This window comes from Bufo gargarizans, chromosome 9, assembly GCF_014858855.1.
Source record: "Bufo gargarizans isolate SCDJY-AF-19 chromosome 9, ASM1485885v1, whole genome shotgun sequence".
Classification (NCBI taxonomy): domain Eukaryota; kingdom Metazoa; phylum Chordata; class Amphibia; order Anura; family Bufonidae; genus Bufo; species Bufo gargarizans.
In genome coordinates this window covers 148,653,710-148,674,101 of record NC_058088.1, presented here as the reverse complement: position 1 = coordinate 148,674,101, position 20,392 = coordinate 148,653,710, and the positions used below count along the sequence as shown (strand labels likewise).

The 20,392-nt window shown below is 41.2% G+C and overlaps 1 protein-coding gene across 1 annotated transcript in view; it reads left to right on the top strand.

Annotated features, from left to right (window-relative positions):
- The window catches only part of DRP2 (dystrophin related protein 2), a 353,198-nt gene that overhangs the window by 216,046 nt on the left and 116,760 nt on the right, over positions 1–20,392 (top strand). Inside the window, exons 16-18 of the mRNA XM_044306534.1 lie at positions 3,671–3,807; positions 17,589–17,654; positions 18,981–19,046. Of these exons, the coding sequence (XP_044162469.1) occupies positions 3,671–3,807; positions 17,589–17,654; positions 18,981–19,046 (269 nt within the window). The remainder of the gene's footprint in view (positions 1–3,670; positions 3,808–17,588; positions 17,655–18,980; positions 19,047–20,392) is intronic.

Genomic DNA, 20,392 nt, shown 5'->3' with positions numbered 1-20,392 from the left:
TGATTCTCTGCTATGACATGCAGACTGATTCTCTGGTGACATGAAGCCAGATCCTCTGTTACGGGACCTCTCTCCTCTGCCTGGGTGCTGGGCCTAAATATCTGACAATGGACTGTTGCATTGGTGGCTGACGTGAAGCCTGATTCTCTGCTATGATATGAAGACTGATTCTCTGCTGACATGAAGCCAGATTGTCTGTTACGGGACCTCTCTCCTCTGCCTGTGTGCTAGGCCTAAATATATGCCAATGGATTGTTGCAGTGGTGGCTGACGTGAAGCCTGATTCTCTGCTATGACATGCAGACTGATTCTCTGGTGACATGAAGCCAGATCCTCTGTTACGGGACCTCTCTCCTCTGCCTGGGTGCTGGGCCTAAATTTATGAAAATGGACTGTTGCAGTGGTGGGTGACGTGAAGCCTGATTCTCTGCTATGACATGCAGACTGATTCTCTGGTGACATGAAGCCAGATCCTCTGTTACGGGACCTCTCTCCTCTGCCTGGGTGCTGGGCCTAAATTTATGAAAATGGACTGTTGCAGTGGTGGGTGACGTGAAGCCTCATTCTCTGCTATGACATGCAGACTGATTCTCTGCTGACATGAAGCCAGATTGTCTGTTACGGGACCTCTCTCCTCTGCCTGGGTGCCGGAGCCTAAATATCTGAGAATGGACTGTTCCAGTGGTGGGTAACGGGAAGCCAGATTCTCTGCTATGATATGAAGACTGATTCTCTGCTGACATGAAGCCAGATTGTCTGTTACGGGACCTCTCTCCTCTGCCTGGGTGCTGGGCCTAAATTTATGAAAATGGACTATTACAGTGGTGGGTGACGTGAAGCCTGATTCTCTGCTATGACATGAAGACTGATTCTCTGCTGACATGAAGCCAGATTGTCTGTTACGGGACCTCTCTCCTCTGCCTGGGTGCCGGGGCCTAAATATCTGAGAATGGACTGTTCCAGTGGTGGGTGACGGGAAGCCAGATTCTCTGCTATGGAACCTCTCTCCAATTGATTTTGGTTAATTTTTATTTATTTAATTTTTATTTTAATTAATTTGCCTATCCACATTTGTTTGCAGGGGATTTACCTACATGTTGCTGCCTTTTGCAGCCCTCTAGCCCTTTCCTGGGCTGTTTTACAGCCGTTTTAGTGCCGAAAAGTTCGGGTCCCCATTGACTTCAATGGGGTTCGGGTTCGGGACGAAGTTCGGATCGGGTTCGGATCCCGAACCCGAACATTTCCGGGATGTTCGGCCGAACTTCTCGAACCCGAACATCCAGGTGTTCGCTCAACTCTAATTTTCAATGATGTTCACATCAGGTGACTTTATAAACCATGGCAAAACCTTCATCTTGTGCCTTTTGAGGTAATCTGTTGTGGATTTTGAGGTGTATTTAGGATCATTATCCATTTGTAGAAGCCATCCTCTTTTCAGCTTTAGCTTGTTACATTTGTTGTTATGTTTGCTTCCAGAATTTCCTGGAATTTCATTAAATCCATTCTTCCCTCTACCCGTAAAATGTTCCCCATGCTTAATGGTTGAAGAAGTGTTTATTTCATGAAATTCTGTGCCATTTCTTCTTCAAGCGTATCTTTTCTGGTTGTGGCCAAAAAGTTATATTTTAACCTCATTGGTCCACAGGACTTGTTTACAAAATCCAGCAGGTTTTCTTTTAATAACTCTTCTACGAAGGCCATATTTGTGCAGTTGTCACTGAATAGAAGAACAGTATACATCAACACCAGAGTCTGCTAAATCTAACTGAAGGTCTTATGCAGTTAAAGGGTTTCTACCACTTCGTTTTCACATAATTAGGTGTCAGACACTAGCGATCCGCTAGTGTCTGCTCTGCCAAACAATCCTAATATAATAGCTTTTGGGGCAGCCGTTTCGCTAAAAAAAGAACTTATATTGATATGCTAATGAGCCTCTAGGTGCTATGGGGGCGTCATTAGCACCTAGAGGATCGGTCTACCTTCACAAGATGCCGCCGCCCAGCGCGTCCCTCCAGACCGCCCATCTCCTCCGGAATGCGATCAAGCGGACGACTTCTCGCGCATGCGCTGTGCGCGTCTGTATTCGGCACATGCGCAGTGAATGTCCGACCGCTTCCCTGCTCAGACATCTCCACTGCGCCTGCACCGATGACGTCATAGTGCTCCATCGGCGCAGGCGGAGTAGAGATGTCTGAGCAGGGAAGCGGTCGGACATTCCCTGCGCATGCGCCGAATACAGACGCGCACGGCGCATGCGCGAGAAGTCGTCCGCTTGATCGCATTCCGGAGGAGATGGGCGGGCTGGAGGGACGCGCTGGGCGGCGGCATCTTGTGAAGGTAGACCGATCCTCTAGGTCATGGATGTCAAACTCATGGCCCTCCAGATGTTGCAAAACTACAACTCCCAGCATTCCCTGATAGCTGCAGTATGCCCAGGCATGATGGGAGTTGTAGTTTTGCAACAGCTGGAGAGCCACGAGTTTGACATCCCTGCTCTAGGTGCTAATGACGCCCCCATAGCACCTAGAGGGTCATTAGCATATCAATATAAGTTCTTTTTTTAGCAAAACGGCTGCCCCAAAAGCTATTATATTAGGATTGTTTGGCAGAGCAGACACTAGCGGATCGCTAGTGTCTGAAAGCTAATTATGTGAAACCGAAGTGGTAGAAACCCTTTAAAGAGGACCTTTCACTAGTTTAAAAACTAAAAACTAACTATATCAGTGGGCAGAGCGGCGCCCAGGGGTCCCCCTGCACTTACTAGTATGTCTGGGCGCCGCTCCGTTCGCCCGGTATAGGCTCCGGTGTCTGCAGCTCCCTCTGTTGTACTGGGCGGAGTTTTTGTATTAGGGTTGTCCCTTGCTGCAGCGCTGGCCAATCGCAGCGCACAGCTCATAGCCTGGGAGTCCCAGGCTATGAGCTGTGTGCTGCGTTTGGCCAGCGCTGCAGCAAGGGACAACCCTAATACAAAAACTCCGCCCAGTACAAGTGAGCACTAGTCCCAATACACAAAGGGAGAATGGAGTATTGTCAGCACCTGCCCAGGAGAGCTGGGCAGCGGCGGACACGGGCCGCTAGCTTAACAATACCAAATGTAAATCCAGTGACTTACAGATGACATCTTTGAGTAGTTCACTTTCCTTTTCTTCTCAATTTGGTTCAGATAGTCATGTGCAGCTGGCCCCCTAAACATCCTTATCTCAGATCCCTGCAGACCTCAGATCAGATACTAAAATTCATGTGACCTTCTAAATCCCCCCATCTGTTCATGGAAAAATATAAATGTTATGGTCTATGTTATGACTGCAGTGGCAGAAAAACACGATATTAAAATATTGTTGTTTATTGTTTGAAATGAGAATAATTTTGATAATTTCATAATTTTATTGACCCACTGAATAAAGTTATCAGGTCATTTATACCATGCTAAAACAAAAAAGTAAAAAAAAAAATGGCTGATTTGCTATTTTTTTTTACACCACCCCTCCAAAAACATTGCTAAAAATGAAACATTATATCTGCCCCGAGATAGAGCTGTATTTAAACAATTAAACTCGTTAACTTGTTATCAGCTTTGCAAATTGGGGAATATGTTGTATGTGATTAATGCCTTGATTACGATTTGAGGATTGATTGCTTTCTGTGCTTATGTACATTACTCTTATTTAAGACAACTTCAGGAGAGAAGATGAGAGATTTTGCAACCACTCTGAAAAATAAATTTAGGACTCGTCATTATTTCAGTCGACATCCCCAGCGGGGCTATCTACCTGTGCAGTCTGTACTTGAAGTTGAAGTTAGTGACACGTAAGTTATTCTAACTTTGGTTTCCATGAATAAGATCAGTGTAACTGTTACTGTTTTATTGACCAATATTAGGTTTGGGAGATATAAAAAAAAAAATGTTATGGTAACAATGGAAACTTTTAATTCAAATATTATTTAAGAGGTAAATGTGCAGTTTATGTTTCAAAGGCATTTATTGAAGTGTTACACAATAAAAAGGTACAGAGCACAATGTGCACAAAATAGAGGACAGATTCTCCAGTCAAATAGGCAATCCAGACAAATAATATAAGACATATAGAAAAAAAATATATATATATTAAAATAATAAGGAAAGAGCATGGTATCAGGGGTAGCAATCATGTAATGATGTATCCGTTGGTCCACTTCTCAGGTGGCGCACGGTAATGAGTAGATCCACAATCCCATCCATTCCCCAGTAGTGAGCAAAACATACTGAATCCTATCAAAGTTCTGGATAGAGAAAAAGATTAGCGGAATGGGGGGAAGACGACCAAGGCTCCCAGACTCCCTCAAATAGGGTAAATGTATCCGAACGGATAGCTGACAGCCTTTCAGCCGGTGTAGTTTGGCCGGCACTAGATATGTCCGGTGAAGGACTTTAATTGAGGTCTCTGCCAGGGTGGTTTGCCACGACCCCTTGGAGAGTGTCTGAGAGCGTTGGTGCCATCTAGATACACTGGATTCCTCCAATAGATCAGCCTCCCGTTCTAACATATAACGAAGCTTAGAATCTTCTGGGGGCGCGTTGAGGAAAGAATAAATCCGGGACAGCAGACCCTGTTTGTATAGAAAGAGAAAGACATTAGCCTTTCAAAAGGGGTATGGTCAATCTTATGGGTACCATTTGTTAAGGAGTGGAGGAAGGAGAAAACTCTCCGGGTATTAAACTGTTCATGGACTGGTGGGGCAAATTTCTCCATTAAATCTGGCATAGAAAGCATTTTACCCCGTATTAGGAAAGCCTGGAGAGAGCACAATTTTTTACCGACCCACCATGTAAAGGCCCCAGGTTGAAGTCCATGGGGGAAAGCCGGATTACCCAGAAGGTATTCTAAGGGGGACGGTTTGGACTGGAGAGAGCGCTTGAACCTAATGGATCTCCATAGGAGTAATGAATAGTAGGAGAGCATAGATTTGTCACGGAGTGAAGAGGGTAACGAGGAGGTGGTCCAGATAAGGGCTTTCCAGGAGTACGGTGTTAACAATGATTGCTCAAGGGTAACCCATATACAGGGAGTGCAGAATTATTAGGCAAGTTGTATTTTTGAGGATTAATTTTATTATTGAACAACAACCATGTTCTCAATGAACCCAAAAAACTCATTAATATCAAAGCTGAATATTTTTGGAAGTAGTTTTTAGTTTGTTTTTAGTTTTAGCTATTTTAGGGGGATATCTGTGTGTGCAGGTGACTATTACTGTGCATAATTATTAGGCAACTTAACAAAAAACTAATATATACCCATTTCAATTATTTATTTTTACCAGTGAAACCAATATAACATCTCAACATTCACAAATATACATTTCTGACATTCAAAAACAAAACAAAAACAAATCAGTGACCAATATAGCCACCTTTCTTTGCAAGGACACTCAAAAGCCTGCCATCCATGGATTCTGTCAGTGTTTTGATCTGTTCACCATCAACATTGCGTGCAGCAGCAACCACAGCCTCCCAGACACTGTTCAGAGAGGTGTACTGTTTTCCCTCCTTGTAAATCTCACATTTGATGATGGACCACAGGTTCTCAATGGGGTTCAGATCAGGTGAACAAGGAGGCCATGTCATTAGATTTTCTTCTTTTATACCCTTTCTTGCCAGCCACGCTGTGGAGTACTTGGACGCGTGTGATGGAGCATTGTCCTGCATGAAAATCATGTTTTTCTTGAAGGATGCAGACTTCTTCCTGTACCACTGCTTGAAGAAGGTGTCTTCCAGAAACTGGCAGTAGGACTGGGAGTTGAGCTTGACTCCATCCTCAACCCGAAAAGGCCCCACAAGCTCATCTTTGATGATACCAGCCCAAACCAGTACTCCACCTCCACCTTGCTGGCGTCTGAGTCGGACTGGAGCTCTCTGCCCTTTACCAATCCAGCCACGGGCCCATCCATCTGGCCCATCAAGACTCACTCTCATTTCATCAGTCCATAAAACCTTAGAAAAATCAGTCTTGAGATATTTCTTGGCCCAGTCTTGACGTTTCAGCTTGTGTGTCTTGTTCAGTGGTGGTCGTCTTTCAGCCTTTCTTACCTTGGCCATGTCTCTGAGTATTGCACACCTTGTGCTTTTGGGCACTCCAGTGATGTTGCAGCTCTGAAATATGGCCAAACTGGTGGCAAGTGGCATCTTGGCAGCTGCACGCTTGACTTTTCTCAGTTCATGGGCAGTTATTTTGCGCCTTGGTTTTTCCACACGCTTCTTGCGACCCTGTTGACTATTTTGAATGAAACGCTTGATTGTTCGATGATCACGCTTCAGAAGCTTTGCAATTTTAAGAGTGCTGCATCCCTCTGCAAGATATCTCACTATTTTTGACTTTTCTGAGCCTGTCAAGTCCTTCTTTTGACCCATTTTGCCAAAGGAAAGGAAGTTGCCTAATAATTATGCACACCTGATATAGGGTGTTGATGTCATTAGACCACACCCCTTCTCATTACAGAGATGCACATCACCTAATATGCTTAATTGGTAGTAGGCTTTCGAGCCTATACAGCTTGGAGTAAGACAACATGCATAAAGAGGATGATGTGGTCAAAATACTCATTTGCCTAATAATTCTGCACTCCCTGTTGGTTGTGCTTGTGCAGAGAGATGTGTCAGAAATAGTTGAGCCAGTCTGGCTGCCTTGTAATAGTGTGCTAAGTCCGGCACTGAAAGGCCACCGTGAGACTTGTGGCGACACATAATAAATTTAGAAATGCAAGATCGTTTATGAGCCCAAATAAATTTAAGGATGTCAACCTGGAGAGCCCTTAAGTCAGACGCTGGGACCGGGATCGGTAGAGTGCGGAACTAAGCACTCATTAGTATTCACCCCATAAGAGGTAGGGACATTTTCCCCCCCACTCAAAAGGGGGAAATTGTGTCTTATGGGGTGAAAAATACGGTAATATAATTACACAACAAGGATGTTGTATTACGTTGATTGAATTAGGTAAGCATTGCAGTGTTCTGCTGATCTAAGCTATCTTGCTGGGAACTGTGGTTCTGCCTCTAATGCTGTGGTTTCTGGACTCTTAAGGGGTCCATGAACATTAAAGGTCTTTCATTTCATCCAATACTCTTTTGCTCCAGACTACTTAAGGACATTTCCCCAACAGTCAGTGCCTGAATAAGAAGGTTCCTTAGGTTCCAATATAGTGCTAAGCTTAGACTACTCCATTACTACCTCAGCTTATTATCTCACTATCCTTTCAAGTATATTTCCACCCAATATATTTCCACCCTATTTTTTTTCTAATTGTCTTCATGTAATCCATCAGGTTGCATATAAACAACTTTCTATTTTTATGATCCTTTCTTAAAAAAACATATCAACTTGAAAAGTCAGCTAAGGCTATTTTCACATCTGTGGCATGGATTCCGGCAGGCTGTTCTGGTAAAGAACATCCTGCTGGAATTCTCCAGATCTGGCACTGCTGAATGCAGCCGGAATGCCCACCGGCCCTGATTAAAATACAAAGGAAAATGTTTCTAGTGATCTTACGGTAAATCCTCGGCGCTGCAAGCCGCAAATAGTGACGTGGGTTTTTGTCACTTAACCAAAGTTCAATAAAAAAAAAAGACTTCGCTGCCAAAAGAATATTCCTTTTATTTTTATTTTTTATTCTACAAACTTCTCTCCTTGGATTTAAAAGGAAAGACTGGGTTTTCACCAGGTTCACAAGATGTGAAAAAATCCTCCTCAGATCTACAAGTGCCTGCAAGGTGCAAATAGAAACTCCATATGGTGAAGTACTGCCACTGTGTTTTAAAACCGCAAGGAAGAGATATACTCACAAGATTCCATTCACAGTGTGCGTATTTATCACCACTTGTGTCCCCACATCTCCATAGGCTTCAGCAAACACCTTCTTTGGTATTCCTTGATCTTCTCATGGACCCCTGTTTCCTCATAAACCAGAGAAACGCGGAGGATAGTGAAGCACTTAAGGTGTGCGATTATAAAAATTCATTTCTAAGGCCACTTTACGGGAAAATGTGCGGGTGCGTTGCGGGAACACGTGCGATTTTCCGCGCGAGTGCAAAACATTGTAATGCGTTTTGCACTTGCGTGAGAAAAATCACACATGTTTGGTACCCAAACCTGAACTTCTTCACAGAAGTTCGGGCTTGGGATCGTGTTCTGTAGATTGTATTATTTTCCCTTATAACATGGTTATAAGGGAAAATAATAGCATTCTGGATACAGAATGCATAGTACAATAGCGCTGGAGGGGTTAAAAAAATAAAAATAAATTTAACTCACCTTAGTCCACTTGATCGCGCAGCCGGCATCTCCTTCTGTCTTCATCTTAGCTGAGTGGAGGAACAGGACCTGTGGTGACGTCACTCCTGTCATCACATGATCCATCACATGATCTTTTACCATGGTGATGGATCATGTGATGACCGGAGTGACATCACCACAGGTCCTGTTCCTCCACACAGCACAGAAGACAGACAGAAGAGATGCCGGGCTGTGCGAGCAAGTGGATTTTTTTTTTATCCCCTCCAGCGCTATTCTGTATTCAGAATGCTATTTTCCCTTATAACCATGTTATAAGGGAAAATAATAATGAACGGGTCTCCATCCCGGTCGTCTCCTAGCAACCGTGCGTGAAAATCGCACCGCATCCGCACTTGCTTGCGGATGCTTGTGATTTTCACGCAATCCCATTAATTTCTAACGGGCCTGCATTACGTGAATGTTGAGGAAGGGTTGAGACGTATGCATATATATCCATGCATGCCTGCAAACACGTGCGGGCATGTATGGTATATATGTGCATACATTAACCACAGCATCATGGGACGATGTGCGCAGATGTGCCCAGCATCTGCGCACGTCTGCCCATGGTGATCCCCAGGGGCTCATGGTGGCCCCTGTGGGAAATATGTGCCTCCTTTAGACCGTGCCCCTTATAATATATATGGCCGTGGCCCCCTATAACATATATATATATATCTATAATATATGTGTATATATGTTGTCAGGAGGACATATATGTGTATCTGCCATGGCTCTCCCCCAGGTGTGTGTGTATATATATATATATATATATATATATATAGGCCTATAACTGCCCATGTATGCCCCCAGGTTTATGATGAGTATATATATGTATATAGATGCGCCCCAAGTATCTATATACATATATATATATATATATATATACTTAAGTTTCCCAGGCGTCTGCAGGGGGGTGGATATGTCTCCAGATGGCTGGTGACTTTTCAAAGGCTAAGGGTTATCAGCCTATTTACTATGCGGCCCCACCTTGTGTTTGTGACATGGCTGGGCGTGTGGTGCTGTGAGCCTCAGGGGGCCAGCCAGTTGTCTGCTGGAGTGCATGCATTCCGTCACACGCACATGATGATGTCACACCCCTGGAAAGGGGGGGGGGGGGGTGAGAGTGACTTATATATCAGTCCAAGACAAAGGAACAGCTCTCTCTTGGCAACCAGACTGGATTCAGAGACACATGAGGACTGCTGCCTGAAGGAAGAGAGGCCCATTTGGCCCTGGAGATGGCTGAGTATATGCTGGCATGGCATTGTACCTCCCTTGCAGTGCCAACCATATTATCCTAACCCTTTGTATCCCTTATCCATTAACCCCTGCTGCGCCAGTCCCCTGTTAACCGCCTTCTCCTACTCTGCACACCTTCTCCTACTCTGCCCTGCTGTGTCCCTGGACCCTTGCTGTATACAAACTGTATAACCCTCTTGTAACCCCGTAGGGACAGTATAGAGCTAGGCGGGTGGGTTGTTATACTTGTATGTGTGTATTGTATAGTTAGTTTATGGGTGGAATTGGGAACGTGTAGCGTAGTTTGAGTATTGTATATGTGTAGTGCTGTGTATTGTTAGTGTATTGCGTGCTTAGTGTGTTAAATAAATACCGTTATATTTGTACCCTTTGTGTAGCGTGTACTTGTTAGCGGTAGCGAGTTAGTAAGGCGCATGCAGCTAGTATTAGTGATTAGTGTAAAGCATAGCGAAAGTATTGTGTATTTATTATATAAAGGCATAAATAGGCGGAGTCATCACTAGACGGCTCCTCCTATTTAGGAATATTAATTATCGATATTCGCATAATATTGGTGACTAATATTCCCCCTTTACAGTGAAAAACGCACAAAATAGAGCATGCTGCGATTTTCACGCAACGCATAAGTGATGCGTGAAAATGACCGCTCATGTGAACAGTCCCATAGAAATGAATGGGTCGGGATTCAGTGCGGGTGCAATGCGTTCAACTCACGCATCGCATCCGCGCGGAATACTCGCCCGTATGAAAGAGGCCTAATACTCACAAAGCTAAAAACATAACAAGCATTCAGATCAGCCTGCACAGACGCCCGACCCGGGTTTCGCTACAACGCTTCTCTGATTGCAAAGCCGAAAACTGCTGTTCTTTATCAGCAAACTCGCCCCACCCCCATACAAAACTTCACTCCCCATTTAAAACTAATAAAATGTGAGCATGTGATATATAAAACCTACTAAAAACATAATTTCCTAAATCAGTCCTGCGCATAAGTCTATATATAGTGCCTTTCATTTTTCATTTTCTTCTGTTCATTCAATTCACAAGGTTATAAAATCATATCCCAAAAAACGCACCGGCATCTCAGTCCTTGTTCAGACCTGAGGTAAACATCGTCATTTCTCATCCTAGACTATACAAGAATTAACATCACATTCTACATTCAGGCCTCTTGGTTGGATAGTATTTAGACAGTACATCCAATTTACTTCTCTTTTGTTGATTTTAGTTATATAATCTCCACCTCCAGCCGACTTATCTACCAATTCAATCCCCATACATTTTAACCCTTTGGGTTCTTTTTGGTGACATAGTTTGTAGTGCAATGAAACACTGTGTTACTAGACCTTTTTTAATATTATAGATATGCTCCTGCACACAGAAAGATTTTAGATATACCTTTTTTACACAATATAATACAAAATTGGGCATAATAAAAAATATGATCCAGAAAAAATTGGAAAATCCTCAAACATGATCCTGTTACAGGAAAAGAAATACCAAATAAACCTTCCATTGTTTTTAAAAAGGCACCAAATTTGTCCAACAGCCTTGTGCATAGTGGGAACTTTGCAACAAAACAACAACAGAAAAATTTGCTGAAAAATGGCAAATTCACAGGAACCGCAACCTAAAAGACCGGCAAAGAATGATGGAGACTATACAAATTAAAGGTAAAAAAAGAAACCGTAAAAATAAAAGGGCAACTTACATGTAATAGTGTGGGGATGATCTATATGCTGGAGTGCCCTTGTGGCCTCCAATATACAGGAAGGACCACCCGCAGTTTGAAGACCCGGGTGCAGGAGCATATCTATAATATTAAAAAGGTCTAGTAACACAGTGTTTCATTGCACTACAAACTATGTCACCAAAAAGAACCCAAAGGGTTAAAATGTATGGGGATTGAATTGGTAGATAAGTCGGCTGGAGGTGGAGATTATATAACTAAAATCAACAAAAGAGAAGTAAATTGGATGTACTGTCTAAATACTATCCAACCAAGAGGCCTGAATGTAGAATGTGATGTTAATTCTTGTATAGTCTAGGATGAGAAATGACGATGTTTACCTCAGGTCTGAACAAGGACTGAGATGCCGGTGCGTTTTTGGGATATGATTTTATAACCTTGTGAATTGAATGAACAGAAGAAAATGAAAAATGAAAGGCACTATATATAGACTTATGCGCAGGACTGATTTAGGAAATTATGTTTTTAGTAGGTTTTATATATCACATGCTCACATTTTATAGTTTTAAATGGGGAGTGAAGTTTTGTATGGGGGTGGGGCGAGTTTGCTGATAAAGAACAGCAGTTTTCGGTTTTGCAATCAGAGCTCCTGAAGAAGCGTTGTAGCGAAACCCGGGTCGGGCGTCTGTGCAGGCGGATCTGAATGCTTGTTATGTTTTTAGCTTTGTGAGTATAATAAATGATTCTTTATAATCGCACACCTTAAGTGCTTCACTATCCTCCGCGTTTCTCTGGTTTATGAGGAAACGGGTCCATGAGAAGATCAAGGAATACCAAAGAAGGTGTTTGCTGAAGCCTATGGAGATGTGGGGACACAAGTGGTGATAAATATGCACACTGTGAATGGAATCTTGTGAATATATCTCTTCCTTGCGGTTTTAAAACACAGTGGCAGTACTTCACCATATGGAGTTTCTATTTGCATCCTGTAGTCACTTGTAGATCTGAGGAGGATTTTTTTCACATCTTGTAAACCTGGTGAAAACCCAGTCTTTCCCTTTAAATCCGAGGAGAGAAGTTTGTAGAAGAAGAAGAAGAAAAAAAAAAAGAGTAATATTCTTTTGGCAGCACAGTCTCTTTTTTTGATTGAACACCGGCCCTGATTAACTGTAATAGATCTGCCACAATCCAGCAAATATCCATGAAGCAGCAGCCGGAAGTAGAAGCACTGTGCGCAGTGAGCCGGCGGCTGCTTCATGAATTATTATCACAGGGATCACAGGTCAGTGAATGTAACGGAGCATTAAATTGCATAGAAGGGGGAATATAAATGTAATTTTAACTCCTAAGACTCCTGTGCCCAGCCACGGGAGGCAGAAGCACAGCGTCTGCACAGCCCCGTCTCCCCTTTTCTAATAGGAGACGGATGGCCCTTAGCAACGCTCATTTGAAGAGCACTGCTAAGGGCCATTTCAGCCCCAGTTTTCTACCAAAAATAAACGTTTTAGCTAAATAAAGTCTATTGCAAAATTATTACCTATCACTTGCCCTACACTTTAGCAAAAAAAAATTATAATATGACAGTTATCCTTTAAAGCAAGTGAAATGCATGCTCAATCTGGTGATTGACTCAGCCATTGCAGAATATTCCACTTCTTTGCCTTAAAAAACTCCTGGGTTGCATTCACAGTATGTTTTTGGCCACCATCTGTACTGTGAAGCGCTGTTCAAGGTCCATCAACCTTGCTGCATTTGGTTGAATCTGAGCAGAAAATATATCCCTGTACACTTTCGAATTCATCAGGCTGCTGCTGTCTTCAGTCACATCATCAATAAATACTAGTGACCTAGTGCCATTGGAAGGCAGCATGCCCATGCCATCACACTGCCTCCACTGTTTTACAGAGGATGTGGTGTGCTTTGGAACATCCAAGCCTTCTCCATACCATTTTCTTCCCATCTTTCTGCTACAGGTTGATCTTAGTTTCATCTGTCCAAAGAATGGGCTGGCTTCTTTAGATGTTTTTGGCAAAACCTAATCTGACTTTTTTATTTTTGAGGCTGATTAAAGGGTTATTCTTGGTTAAAGTTATTCCTATCCACAGAATGGGGGAATAACTATCTGTTCGGTGGGGATCCTTCTGCTGGGATCCCAACTGATCACAAGAACGGGTGACCTGGAGCTCCCCTGAAATGACCAGAGAGGCCGGTCGCACATGCACCCTGCTTCCGAAACTACCATACCATTACCCTTTCTAGACTGGGTGATTTAAAAAAAAAAATTTTAAACTTTTTATTTTTTCATTCACCTAGTCGTTGAGGGCTTGTGTTTTGTGGGACAAGATTCACTTTCTAATGGCATCATTTATGGTTGCATACAGTGTGGTGAGAAGCAGGAAAAAAATTCAAATGGGCTGGAATTATATTTTAAAAAAAAAAAACATTTCACCACAGTTTTCTGTGCAGTATGTATAGTTTCTCTTTGCGTTTTAATACCTAAAAAAGTGTATAACTTTTTTATTTTTATATTTTTATGTGTACGTAGCTGTATGAGGACTTTTTTTTGCGGGGTAATCTGAACTTTTCATTGATACTATTTTGGGATGTGTATGACATTTTGATTACTTTTATTACATTTTTGTCTGAAATGAAGCCAACCATAAAAATTGCAAATTGGCCAATTAGATTTTTTTTTTTTTCCATTTTGTTGTTTGGGTATGGGATAAATATTTTTATATTTTGGGTGTTTTCACACGTTGCGATGGCTGTGATGTTAATTTTTTAATTATTTATGTATTTTAATTTTGGGGAAAGGGGGTTTGAATTTTTGTCTTTTCTTTTAAGTTAGACATTGTTGCCTATCACATACATTAGTCCCGGGTGCCTGCTGTTTAAAACAGTAGCACCAGGCAGCTGTGATGCCCATTCCCACTCGCAAGCGGGAGCCATTCTTAAATGCCTGACCGCCAACGTAATTTAAAATAGAGTGTGCACTTTAAGCCTATATGATTATTTAACCGTTCTTGAATATGTTTTGGTAAACAGCTAAATGTGATACAACCTCCAATAATTGGGAGGAAAGTAATTATATTAAAACTTAACTTTTAAACGATTATCTGTTTAACAGAATATTAAGGCGCTAAACACCACACTATGAAACATCAAAAAACCGGGGGGTTGCTATAGTGATATACACTGCAATGCTTGATAATTAAATACTGGCCGAGACGGTGACACAGATACGTAGAACTCTTATCTGTAAACAAGTAAACCGAATGGTCTTACCAGATCCTGTATGCAAACAGTGGTGTGGGACTGGTGTTGGGCAGGGGGTCATCCGGTAGAGATAGTAGTAGATGATCAAAGAAGAGGATACGGGGTCCAGGTGTACATGCAGTAGTGGCATTGCTTGGTCAGGAGGTAAACTATCCCTAAAACGACCCTAAAAAAAGGGGAAAGCACTATTACACCTGTGCGGAACCTGCCCCAGTACTCGGCCAAATCCCTAACATAATCCCTGAAACACGTTCCAGACATGACCTGTTTCTGTCCTTCTTTGTCCCCGGACTATTCAGGGGATACCAATCAGAGATAGTGACGCTGGCTGTAGACCAAACTCACCTGACATGAAACTAAATTCAAATAATCAATTAGGAAAAAGTTGCTGGTTCCACAGTGGCGGAAAACGGTATGCTTTGCACCTAAAAGTATACCCACCAGTGGGAACTGCTGTAGACATGTTCCCACTGGTGAGTGTAAGCTTAGACGCAGGGCATGCCGTTTTCCACCCACTGTGGAACTGGCAACTTTTTCCCAATTGATTATTAGCGTGGACGTGTTATGTCAGGAGTGTGTTTCAGGGACTACGTTAGGGATTTGGTCGAGTAGGGGGCAGGTTCTGGACGGGGTTGCCCCTTTTGGATTTGTTGCTCTGTGTAAATAGGTAGGGTGTAATAGTGCTTTACCCTATTCTTTAGGGTCTTTTCAGGGATAGTTACCTCCTGACCAAGCAATGCCACTACTGTACATACACCTGGACCCCCATATCCAATCTTGGATCATCTACTACTATCTGTATTACTAGAGAGGGGTTGTTGATCCACTGAGTTATTCTGATTGCCGGATTTTGAGTCGGAAGGATTTTGTTTCCCTAAAGTGAGGAAAATTGGCTTCTACCATCACAGGGGTTTGCCAACTTGCAGGATAACAGGCATGTCTTTTTTTCCAAGCCTTACAAACTATATTACTATGTTAGTCTCCCCCCCCCTTTATTATTTGGAGGTGTATCATATGCTAGCTGGGAATTAAATCAGGTACTAGGACACAGTGGACCATCTGCGGTTTTCTTGTTCAACAGCTAAAATGTCAAAACTATTTGGACCTAACTGTATTTTTTTTTTCAGGATCTCACATAATTTGTTTCAGCTTCTTTTTCATTTTGAGGGCATTGGTTTTCTTGATTAAAAGTAAAAGGTTTAAAATTGTATATTTATTGAAAGTTATTGACAATTATTGAGTAATAAAACAGACTCAGCAAAGCCAAATAAAACATAAATAGTTGTCTCAAGCAAGATCCTGAATAAGATCATATGCATTAGATATGACATGTATTGGGGAGACAAAAATAGCAGATAAGACTCTTACAAAATAAATAAAAGCTGAAGAGTATAGCTACAATATCTGCTGAGGTAAATATATTAATCACTCAACACAGACAGAAGGCAGGACACATAGAGTGATAGGGAGGGAAAGGACTAATAGGACCTGGAAGTATTCTGCAATGATGTGAGGTCAGAGGTCCCTAGTGATGCAATAGTATCCCAAGTCCCCAAGTATTACCAGATAGTTCACTTTTTCCTAACTGAAAGTACTCGATAGTCATCCATCGATCTAATTCTGCAGTTTTAGCAATAGAAGTTCTGATAAGGTTGGAGTGGTTACTTTGTTTCCAGAGGCACTTGCAATCTAAAGCAGAGTTGTGCTTGCCCGCTTCACACTTGCCATTAGCTGGTTAAGTATGCTATTCTTGGACAGTAGTGAGTGTAACATTAAGTAAATAGCATATGGGATCCAGAGGCGCCATTCATATCCCAGATCGGTTCCGGCGGAGAGTGAACTGAACGTACTTTATCCAACAATGGTCGTTTTTATTAATGAGCATCCTCCAAAACTATGGAACATATTCTTTGAGATGTACCACATCTCCAGTAGACCTCCGGCGCATCATGCCTGATTTAGGTTTTAACAGAGGGGGGGGGGGGGGGGGGGTGGGTTGATACCATTGCCTAAAATATTTTTGTATTGGTTTTCTACATGCATATATATCAGGTCGAGGTTTGCTCAATAGTTCCTCCCAGTGGATCATATATTATGCCTAAATAACCTATCAGGTACTGGATCTATTAGGATAGCATAAATACTGGAAATAAGTCCCTTAGATGAGGGACCTATCTTGCACAAGCCTTCAAAGACATAGTTTGAAGTATGCAAAAGGTAAAAAGTAGTATTTTAAATTTCTTGTCCCTAACCATAACACCACGGATATTAGAGTTTAACCAAATGCTAGCAGCTATATGAAGAGGACAGGTACCAGAAATGAGAATAGCTACTCCAGTCTCACCATGGGAACAAAAACAATATCTGTATGAAGGGATTTCAACTCTGTAAGCAAGAGATGTCTTGGGACATAGAAGTTGAGCCCTTTTACATTCAAAATCACACAGTATACTATGGCAAATAAAGATCAAATGGAAAGCAGCATATGATTAGCTTATCCATTAACCTTTTGCTGCCAGCGCCAATGGGGATGTCGGTAGTTGCTTTGAATGCTCTGAGTCTCTGACCACAGCATTCATGATGAAATTCTTATTTTGGCCACCAGATAGAAGGCCAACATAAGAAATGAGCAATTGACAGTAATAAACTCATTTTAAAAATACATGATTGTTCAAAATGAAAAATAAAAAAAACTGATTTTATAGGCTCATATATGAGCTTCAAAATCGTCATAAAAAAAAATATATAATTTTTTTTTTAATTATATAAGATCAATAGCACTCCACCTAAAAAATAGGTTACAGCTTCACTGGCTGCAGCAGACACCACAAAAGCTCACCACTGCAGGCTGCCATGTCTGTTTAAAAATGTTATAACAAGATACAGAGATCATTGGGGGGATAAGTATAATAGTGTTATTTTATACTATTCTATTTTGATAAAACTTTTGATTTTATAATTAAAACTGGGACTGAAGATTAATATTCTACTAGGAGTAACTGAAATGTTCACATTTGATCTTTGTTCTCTCACATTTTGTTTTTGCTATATTGCAGGCCAGTATCTTCTCCAATGCTTCCGCATGCAGATACACATTCAAGGATTGAACACTTTGCTAGCAGGTCTGTATAATACAATTGACAAACAGTATCAGGTAATTTTTCTTTTATGTCCGGGGAAACATAAAAATATGAAAATCAAATAAGCATTCACAATGAGCACAATGAGAAAAAATAATAGACCTTACATAAAATGTAGAGGAATAAAAATTAAGTTATGATGGGACCATAAGGTGCGGATGACTACTGGCTACACGTGGGCAAGCAACATCCAACTGCAGCAGCTAATGGCCCACTCAGTTTTGTGGTAAAATTGGGTGACCATTGGTGCACATGGCTTGGTCATAGCTTGACCATCTGGTCATGGAAATGCTAAAGGGATAAATGCAGTTCTTCCTAGAGTAATAATGTTAGGAATAGGGATATGTTACCCCAAGCTCCAGCTCTAAGGTGTTCATCTTGTGGTGTTGTATAACACACAGCAACTATAAACCCTTGTAGTCCCATGTAGGCACAATCTAAAGTGTTCTGAACCCACTGGATGTATGGCTGTAAGAGAACTCTTTCAGCTGGATGAATGGTCAAGAATATGTAGCAGAAAAAATATTTTGAATACTTGTGCCCACAGGCAATAATAAAAACGGTTTAAAAAACAAGTGTGTTTATTAGTTGCCTCATAAAATGTGTTCAAGACATTTGCATGCAAGGCTGACAAACCTACCTCCAATCTAAAGCATTATCATATTGAGAAGAGAAGAGTGGTTTTCTATACTTAGAAAGTTAATACATATTACTAGTTTCCTTATAATCATATACTGTGCCTGTAAATAAACCAGTAATTTTCTTCTCCATACGGAGGTGCTGTGGAATTTCATTTCTTTTTTTTTTATGTATTGTCACACAGTAAAGGGAGTTGTGTGGGGAGGCAGATATTTTCCTCCCAGTGTGTGCTGCTGGACTGATTAGCGGCCAGGTGGGGTCAAACACAAGACTGGATCTCATGTGCCGCTCCAGGTTTTGGCAACACCTAGCTGCCTTTAAAAGACAGCTGGGTTGAAGTTGTCATAAAATTGTCAAGGTTAAAATTAGAGCTGATACTTTATAATGCATAGTAATATTCCTCCATGACATCTTGAAAATGTTTTTACATTTTATATTAAGAACAGCAGTTGACAGGAATATCAGCAGTAATGTAAGAGGAAGGGGATGAAGAGTATATGTTAATTTATGCACCTGGTCAATAATTTGAGTTGTAAGAGGTTCTGCTTAAAAAATATTTATCGGATGGACCCTATATTTCAGAATACAGCATGCCTTCATTTAATATAGTTTTTTTAATGTAATTTTTATGTATCCTGAAAAAGATGATTTTCTCCTTTTTTTCTGTAGACTTGCTGAGATGGAAAATCAGAACTCTTCCTTCTTCACTGATAGCTTTTCTCCTGATGACAGCCTGTGAGTATTAATGCCAAAAGTGTGGTAGGTAAATTATACAATAAATTAATATAAAACAATCGGACTGGCTCACAGTATTTTTGCATACATAAAAATGTATTTACCCACTAAAATGTTAAAATATTAGACATAACCTAATTACATGTCAACATATCAGCATGAATATATATAGAAACATACAATGCGGAGCTCACGCAATATCTGCGGAGCTCACGCAAAATTATACAATAACTCACATGTATTTTTTTTAGAAGGAAAATAAGGAACAAGTTTATTTTGGATGTAATATCTGTCTGTATTACAGGCTCACTGTGGGTTTAAATGACCTGAACTCACAGCATCATAGGGATCAATAATGCTGTGAGTTCAGGTCATTTAAACCCGCGTGGATCATAATTATGACTAAGGGCCCAGTTTGAGACCTATGCTATTTTAAAGTGGCTGAAATAAACTGTGGTTTTATGATAAGTTGTGGTGCTGGGAAACTTTCTAAACTATTTCTGGATTGGTGCCCCTACACCTTCCGTGACAAACGACAATTCCAGTTGAGCTGGGACAGCAGTTGGTCATTTCACTTTCTATAATACCACTTTCTAATGGGTTTTTCTAATATCCTCACAACAATACCAATGCATAACAATACCCAATATGTGTATTTTACTTAACTTATGTCCCTGTAATACCTGAGAACATAGTACCCCATTTTTATTCTTGTGCATCTATCACCATTAGCCGGTATATGGGCACTAGAGAGTAAAAAAAGGAGGCCAATAACTTAATATAAGACATGTAAATCTAATAGTGAAGGCCACATACAGTACAGACCAAAAGTTTGGACACACTTTCTCATTCAAAGAGTTTTCTAAATTGTAGATTCACACTGAAGGCATCAAAACTATGAATTAACACATGTGGAATTATATACAACTGAAAATATGTCATATTGTAGGTTCTTCAAAGTAGCCACCTTTTGCTTTGATTACTGCTTTGCACACTCTTGGCATTCTCTTGATGAGCTTCAAGAGGTAGTCACCTGAAATGGTTTTCACTTCACAGGTGTGCCCTGTCAGGTTTAATAAGTGGGATTTCTTGCCTTATAAATGGGGTTGGGACCATCAGTTGCGTTGTGGAGAAGTCAGGTGGATACACAGCTGATAGTCCTACTGAATAGACTGTTAGAATTTGTATTATGGCAAGAAAAAAGCAGCTAAGTAAAGAAAAACGAGTGACCATCATTACTTTAAGAAATGAAGGTCAGTCAGTCCGAAAAATTGGGAAAACTTTGAAAGTGTCCCCAAGTGCAGTCACAAAAACCATCAAGCGCTACAAAGAAACTGTCTCACATG